The sequence below is a fragment of the Scyliorhinus torazame genome, chromosome 10 (assembly GCF_047496885.1).
Source record: "Scyliorhinus torazame isolate Kashiwa2021f chromosome 10, sScyTor2.1, whole genome shotgun sequence".
NCBI classification, from domain to species: domain Eukaryota; kingdom Metazoa; phylum Chordata; class Chondrichthyes; order Carcharhiniformes; family Scyliorhinidae; genus Scyliorhinus; species Scyliorhinus torazame.
This window is the reverse complement of record NC_092716.1, coordinates 109,843,359-109,850,926: the sequence shown is the minus strand read 5'-3', so window position 1 is coordinate 109,850,926 and position 7,568 is coordinate 109,843,359. Positions and strand designations below refer to the sequence as shown.

The 7,568-nt window shown below is 44.6% G+C and overlaps 1 protein-coding gene across 4 annotated transcripts in view; it reads right to left on the bottom strand.

Moving 5' to 3' along the window:
* Positions 1-1,137: 1,137 nt before the first annotated feature.
* vac14 (vac14 homolog (S. cerevisiae)) overlaps positions 1,138-7,568 on the bottom strand; it is a 442,569-nt gene continuing 436,138 nt past the window's right edge. For 2 of the 4 annotated variants that reach the window (XM_072518576.1, XM_072518578.1), the window contains one exon: positions 1,138-5,106. In XM_072518576.1, the coding sequence (XP_072374677.1) occupies positions 4,923-5,106 (184 nt within the window). In that variant the 3' untranslated portion in view covers positions 1,138-4,922. The remainder of the gene's footprint in view (positions 5,107-7,568) is intronic. The other 2 variants (XM_072518577.1, XR_011949565.1) reach the window with 2 other exon arrangements.

The following is a 7,568-nucleotide window of genomic DNA, read 5'->3' as shown; positions in this document are numbered from 1 at the left end:
AATGTTACCCTGACAACCAACAATGATCTTGCAATTCTCTCACGTCCACTCTCCTGATAGTACAGACTTCAACTGGGGTCTGGTTCCGACGGGCACTGGTCATTCACAACCAGCCCAACCTGGTCCTAGCACAGCACACAGGTGCTTGCATGCTTATATCTTACCTGATAAGTCTCAGTAGCGAACATGGAGCATGAACCCTTTTCTGATTCACTTCCCTCCCCCACCGAGATCAGCTCAACGAGCCAGGTCTGGGAGCTTCTTATTTAGCATAGCTCAGTACCAAGGCAAGTGGTCTATTTATCGATGGAGGAGCCAGTACATAATGTACGATTACTCTTCCCAGTTTCTGACTGCTGCCATAATGGTTTGAACCATCAACAAGCTGATGGTATCACTGGAGGAATAGTGCACGCTGCAAAAAATTCACAATTTGGTTATTCTGATCGCAATGTTGGTTTTGGGCATAAAATGACACTGCAGCAATGCTTGGGCATCAAGTACTCAAATTTCACCATTCGCCAAAACAAACCGTGGGTGGCCAGTGTCCAAGTTACTGCTGGACACTCTGGGTGGGTCAAGCTTTCGGGTTTTCAGAAAGATCATACTCCACCCTGCCCAACTGACTTGGGCTCCCAAATTAAATCCCGAGTTTTTGTGATTTTGTTTGAGGTAAACAAACACACATTACCTGCTTCTTTTGTTGACCCAATGCAGCCCCAACAGCTTTTAAAGATGTCATTTCTGATGCAGCATTGAGATAGAATTTCCTTCATCATCCCCACCAGTAAGAAGATCTGGTATAACTGATTCCACAACTCAAGTGCTATACACGGAGGGGAACCAGGAGTAGCAAAGGCTGCAACCTATTGAACTGCTACCAGCTGGGATGCTTTCTAAACCCCTGTGTGTGTGTATGCGAGTTGGAGATTTGTTGTTAAAACTCTTCCGAGCACAAGGAAGGGCAGGGTAAGACAACGATGGATAGAAGTGGATCACAATGGTGAGCAGAGAGTGGGAATTCAGGCACAGGTTACTGGTCTGGGATACAGCTGCTGAGATAGAGATGAGTGGGCGAGGTGATAAAATATCCCTCAAAAATGAGCTCAGCCACAAAAAGAGAGTGCCCCAACAACATACTGCACACAGTCTTTTATTTATTTTCCCACACATTGGAGTAAACAATATCCAGTTAACCACCTCCCCCACCAGAATCGGCATACCCACACAGCAGAATTATTGATCAGGACTGGATTCCTGAAAATCAGAATAAAATAATACAAGTTAGCCAAAGAATGTCAACGATAATGGCGTCCTTGGGGTACAACCAGCTCAGCAGAGTGCACCTGGGACACTCAGCATCATTGTACAGAACCTGCCACTGCACATTTTCGAGAGGTGCAGGTTAAAGCTAGTGAATGTCGTTGTACCTTTCAGTGTGTGTGTGAAAAAACAGTGCTAATAATCTAAAATCACCCATCTGACTGAGAAAAGGAATGGCTAAAATTGAAATCTAAATTTTTAAAAAGAATATGAAACATCTTTCAAGTTGGAAGCAATAATGTGGCACAGGAAACGTGTGGAATGTCCACCCTTGTGCTGTGGAAAGCACCCAGCAGTACAATCGGATATCACTTTCAAACCTGAACTGTATTGATCATTGCATCACACTGGGTCCAGCTGTGGCCTGCCACTGTATAACTGGGGTACAATGCAGATCTCTCACTGTACACTGCAGGTGAAGTAAAGATTGGTTCAGGACTATCTGTGGAGGTGGGAACACTGGAATTTGAGATAGACTTGAGTATCTCACAACATGAACATCTATTAAGTGCAATTTACACCATAATGTATCATCACCAATAAATTGAATTAACCACTGATGCACAAATTCTGATTCCTAGTGCTGGACAAAAAGAGCACCCATTAAAAAAAATCCATTTTGCACGGGCACAATGCTTGTTTAAAATAGACTTAAATCCATTATCATAGATATAAATGATTAATTCTAATTTCTGTTTCCCCCCCTCACCACAAAAAGAGGTGCAGAATCCTTATCAATAGAATGAAGTGAGAGGAGCCTGGACACCATGGAAGCCAGGGGTGCTTTCTCCTTAATCCCAAAACAGAACTACAGTGAGCTATGATTTACGGGGAGATGGGAGAGCGGGGTCCGGAAGAGAAGGAGCGGAGAGGAAAGGACAGTGTGATGATCTGGGGCAATCAACTTTAGTGCGTTCCTTTATTTAAAGAAAGTGAATCGTTTAAGTGTTCAGTTTTTAAAATACACATGTAGAGAAATGGAAGTAGCCATGGGAGATTTCAGTGGGTGCTGGGTGCCCGAGGGTGGACATGGGCTGCAGGTGCCCAAGAGCGGCATAGTGTCAGAGGGTGGCACAGTGCCCAAGGGCATGGGCTGCATTGACGAGCAGGTCCTGTGTCTAACCTGCTGTGCCTTACAGATCAACCAGAACCCTAAATTACATACAAATTCAACCAGATCAACTGATTCTGATGACGGAAAAGGGATCTCAGCTTGTTGAGAATCAATGCTTTGTACAAGACTGGTCGATTTCACTTTTATTTATTTCACGGGAGGGGGTTAAATGGCTTAGAATATTTCTCTGCCTCGGTGAATTAACTGTTAAGTAGGTCTCTAAACTGGAAAGGGCAGAGCTTAAAAGGCATCGGACTCCTTGGTTTTTAAAAAGAAAATTGCAAATTTAAAAACTTGCGCTTGAATTTACAATCTTTGCAATTAAATAGTTCATGCTGATCATGCCTGAAGGAGTTATTAATACTGTGGCTCCTTCAATGGTTCAGGTAGAGGAGAAGGTTCCTCCTGCTCCCAGTCTGATGTGGCCCACTATTTTAAAATTGAAAAAGGCTGAATATAGTGAGAGGCAGAATGGAGCTGACTGGGTAATTCTCCTGTCAATCACATTTGGAACCCATATTGCTGTGACTGGGATTGACATTCCACACAAACACACGCTGGAGAAATAATCCTGCTGCACTCTGGAGACCACTTGCCTTCGTTCATTAGTAAACAGACTCTGCTCCAGCTCAGGTCACAAGTTTGCTATAGTTTGAGTAAATAGAACCCACAAGCCCCGGCCTACCTCCAGTTTATTGGTTAACGCATTAGTATCAATGTTTGCTCCATTTAAATAAGAAACTTTGAACAAAGGCGATAAAACAAGATTTTCAGATTTGTGCCTACCAACTCCAGTGACCGACATCTAACATTGGTCATCCTGTGACCCCCATGTTGACATAAAAAGGCAGTAATGACAGGTCAAAGGACAGGCAGCAAAACAAAAACAAACGAGAAGCCAATGAAAGGCTGAGCAAAACAACAAAGCCCCAGGATCAGCAGCAGGGCCGACATGATTTATCATAGTGCAAAAATTTCAATCCCCAACAGTTCCCTCATTCCTCACCTGAATGCAGTGAAGGTTTAAAACCAAGAGCTCAATGCATTTAAGTTGCTTGCGGCAGTCTTGTGAATGAAAAGAATTTGACGGTCATGTTTGGGAAGCAGGTCACCAAGGTGAGCGCTTTAATTGCGAGGCAATTTGTGTAGCCCATCCCTGCACACGAGAATGATTACTATTCCATTACTTGATTGCTTTCTGAAGATTTTTAGGATTCAGCCCTTTTTTGGTACTTGCCTATCTTCTATCCAGGTCCTTCAAACTGTGCCTCAAATTACAATGGTGTGTACCCAAATTGGCAACTGGTGCACCTGATTTTACAGTCGGATTTTAGTAAACCTGTCACCATATCTACTTAAATACAACCTCATGGCACTTTGGATATCGGGGAACAACCTTCAACCAAGGCCAGTGTGACCTGAGAATACCTCCCACTGCTCTGGTTAATAATATGTCTGATTTGAAATCTATTGACAATAATTTTCTTTGCCACTTCCAGTGAAGATGCACCAGTGCGATCTTGTTGCTCACCAGAGTGCGGGACTTAGTGTCGTCCATTGCCAGCACAGAAACAAACAACACTAGAGAAAGTACATCACGATGAACGTAGATAAAGTTTTCTCTACACTGCGTTACAATGTGCCTTGGCCTTAACCCAAGAAAAGCAGCTATTGAAGCAGTGAGACCTTTTCCCCATTGCCCACACCAGTCAACCTTGTGCCCAGAAGAAGGCCATTTGACAAGAGGTCAGTCCACACCCACTCTCTGCCAATGATACCATTGACTTTTAAATAGTGCATGGCAGTGCAATTAGAAAGGGAGACAAAGAATGTACACACACTGACTGAGTTCACTGGATAACATTGTAAACTATGGCTGCTGGCGAAAAGCCCAAATTTGCGTTGACTGGAATAATGATTATTCCTGTGAGAGGAAGAATGGTTTTAGATAAAGAACAGAATTGGATCAATGTAAAAGTGGGGGCGGAAGGAGGGAAAGAAGTATTTTCCAGAAACTCATGTAAGTGTTGGTACACAAGCAGATAATAAACCACTCTCTGGACCAGATAAATGAGTGTATGTGGCTCACCAGCTGGGTAAGCAGTGATAGTGCAAAGGCTTTACCCTTCAAATACTTTACCCTTTGGGGGCATTAAAGGGAACAATGATCAGTGCAAATACAATAGTATGTGGGATAAATGGAGGGGAGGCATTACAGAACAATGATCAGTGCAAAGAGGAATGAGGGGGACCATTGGGGGACAATGATTACTACTCCATTTTGAGGTTCCCACAGGCCTAGAAATTCTACCCAATTAACACAGGAACATTGCTCAGCCTGCGTATTGTGAGTGTGAGTAGTGGTAAAGGACTCTGCATTGCAAAGGCAGTAGGGTGGCCCAACCAAAAGGGCTCCACAGTTCAGTCAGTCCCACAGCTGGCAATGAGATAGTTGAGCGCACAATGTCCATTGACTGGTGGCCCATCACCCACAATAAGCTGTCTCTGTGTCACGTGGGTGTTTCCTCTCCAGCTGATCATTACGCCCTGTCCGCTGGTGCCTGATTTCCAGGTGCTTGTTCTGTACCTTCTCAAAGTGCTGCAGCAGTTCACTATAGTCGATTTCTGAAGGGACTTGCTTGTTGGGGGTTGTGGGCTTCTCACTGGGCCTGGAAATCAAAAGAATTTCAGTCAATGCAAGACAGGAGGAGATTAAACAGACATTATTGCTGGGATAAAATCCTGAAACTTGCATCCAGCAGCATTGTCAGAGAATCACATGGACTACAGCAATTCATCACCTCAGGGCCAATTACGGATGGACAATAAATGTCGCCCTCCTCAGCCACGCCCATGCCCCGAGTGAATTTAAAAGAAAAACCCAATTTTCCGGCTAAATGAGGGCTACTGGGGAAAGTTCAGACATTGCTGGGAGTAGATAGCTTTCTTTAAGTTAGCATTGGCAGTTCAGTTCACACAGTCGCAACAAGTATCTCTCCAATGGTGTGAAGAAACCTAGTACCTTAACTGTAATTTGGGCTTTCGTTCAGATGGGTTGACGGGGAGTTTGTGGCATACCAATAGGGTAACACAGGGATATGCACTGTAGCTAACTTCTGCTACACCAGTTCTGAGAAACTACTTACAGAGTCAACGAGAATGCAGCAGTGAAGGTGGCCCTTCAGTCCAATGTGGCTGTGCTACCTCTTCAAGTCGAGACACTCTTAATCCCCTTCCTTTGCTGTTATTTTTATATGTTTTCTTTTTAGCTAACTATTTTCTTTTTTAAGTATGATCTATTACGACGCCGGACCAGACACAAACGGTGGCTAGGATACTGGACAGAAACCTCAATATTTTATTTTAATTTTGCAAGACTATGAGGAAAGGAGTGATTTCACACAAAATAGGGATATGGTATATTTAACAAACTTTATTATTAACACAATATTCAAATATCTTTCACATCACACCACAAAATAGTTTAAACAATGCTAATCAATATAGTGACACAATAATCTAAACTGCTATCTTTACTTCACGCAGAACCATCTCAGTACCCAATCCACTTTTAAATACAGTTAACACTCAGGAATACTTGTTGCAAAGAGATGTCTTGATACTACACTTTGAGAAAGAGAGAACTTTTAACTGCTTTAAAGAAAGAGAACTGAGCACATCAGAACAAAGCAGGATCTCTAGCTGAAGTCTTCAGGAACTGCCCTCATATTTGACTTCCATCTCCAAACTGCACTGCCTGCTTTTCTGCAAAATGCCTGGTACTCGAGCTCCTCCCATCAGTTACACCATCTTACCAAGCTGAAACACCAGGGGCAGGACTCTGTTGCCTGACGGCGGTTTGACACCAAGTCGCAATGCTCCTCCCCCTCCAAATCGGCATCTGCGAGACGCACGCTCCGCACAGTCGCAACCCCGTTGGAATGTCATTAGCGGGCCCACCCGTTATGCTCCGCCTCCGATGGGCCGAGTTCCCGACAGCCCGGGCCACGTGTGGTCTCAGCGGTCGTGAGCCTGGCGTGATGGCTGCAGAGAGAGAGGGCGTGCGGACAGTATCCAGCACCGCCATACTCAGCCGAGATCCGTGCTGCCAGCCGGGGGGCTTCTGCCATGGTTGGGGGGAGTGGTGGACGGTGGCCAGGAAGTGGGCTGTGGGGTGGGCAGGTACATGGTCCAGTACAGCCGGCGCTATCTTTTCCGGTGCGATTGGTGCATGTGTGGAGAGTGTAGACGCACACGTGGCTGCAGCTGGTCAGCCCTGCGCATGCGCAGCACGGACCCAGGAATTCTCCAACTGTTTTCCATGTGTTCCACGGGTATTTCACGTGGCGCCGGTGCTAGCCCCTCACTGGTAGCGGAATCGGTGAGGGTTTTGCTTTTCCTGTCTTGAAACATCACGGATCCTCCGTTGGTGTCGCCACTTAGCCTCAGGAACGGGGAATCCAGCCCAATGTCTCCAACTATCTACTCCCCAGGGAACCCTCTCAATCCAAACTAAAATTCTTGAGCCCAAGCTTTTACAATGCTTTAATTGCACCTCTGGCTTCCAAAAAGCCTCGCTGTCTTGTAAACCAGGATTTAAAAAAATGTTACTGCAGCAGTCATGCACACATTATCCCAGGCTTTTAACCCTTACTGCACCAAATACGTAAAATACAATATATCTGAAATTCCTACATTCATCATGGAAGTCATCTTATTGGTATAATTCCAGTAACCCTTTGCCAAACCCTTTCCTCCCTGTAACAGGCCACCCAAAATATGCTTGAATACTTGAACACTGAGCAAACCTCTATCAATTCAACATCACTTGCTTGTTTGTATATATAAATACTATACAAGATGTTGGGTGTTTTTTTATTTTCTCTCCAGAGAACAGTAAGCTACTGGATCAGATTGCACGCTTGTGTTTTCTAAAAGAGAGCTGGACCACTTTGTGGCTGGAACAGAAAGTGTATCTTGGAATCTCAGAATGATACGGCACAGATGGGAGGCCACTCGGCCCACTGTGCCTATGCTAGATCTTTGGTAGAACAATCCAATTAATCCAACTCATCTTCCTGCTCCCCATAGCCCTATAATTTTTCCATTTAATTCTTCATCGATTCTCTTC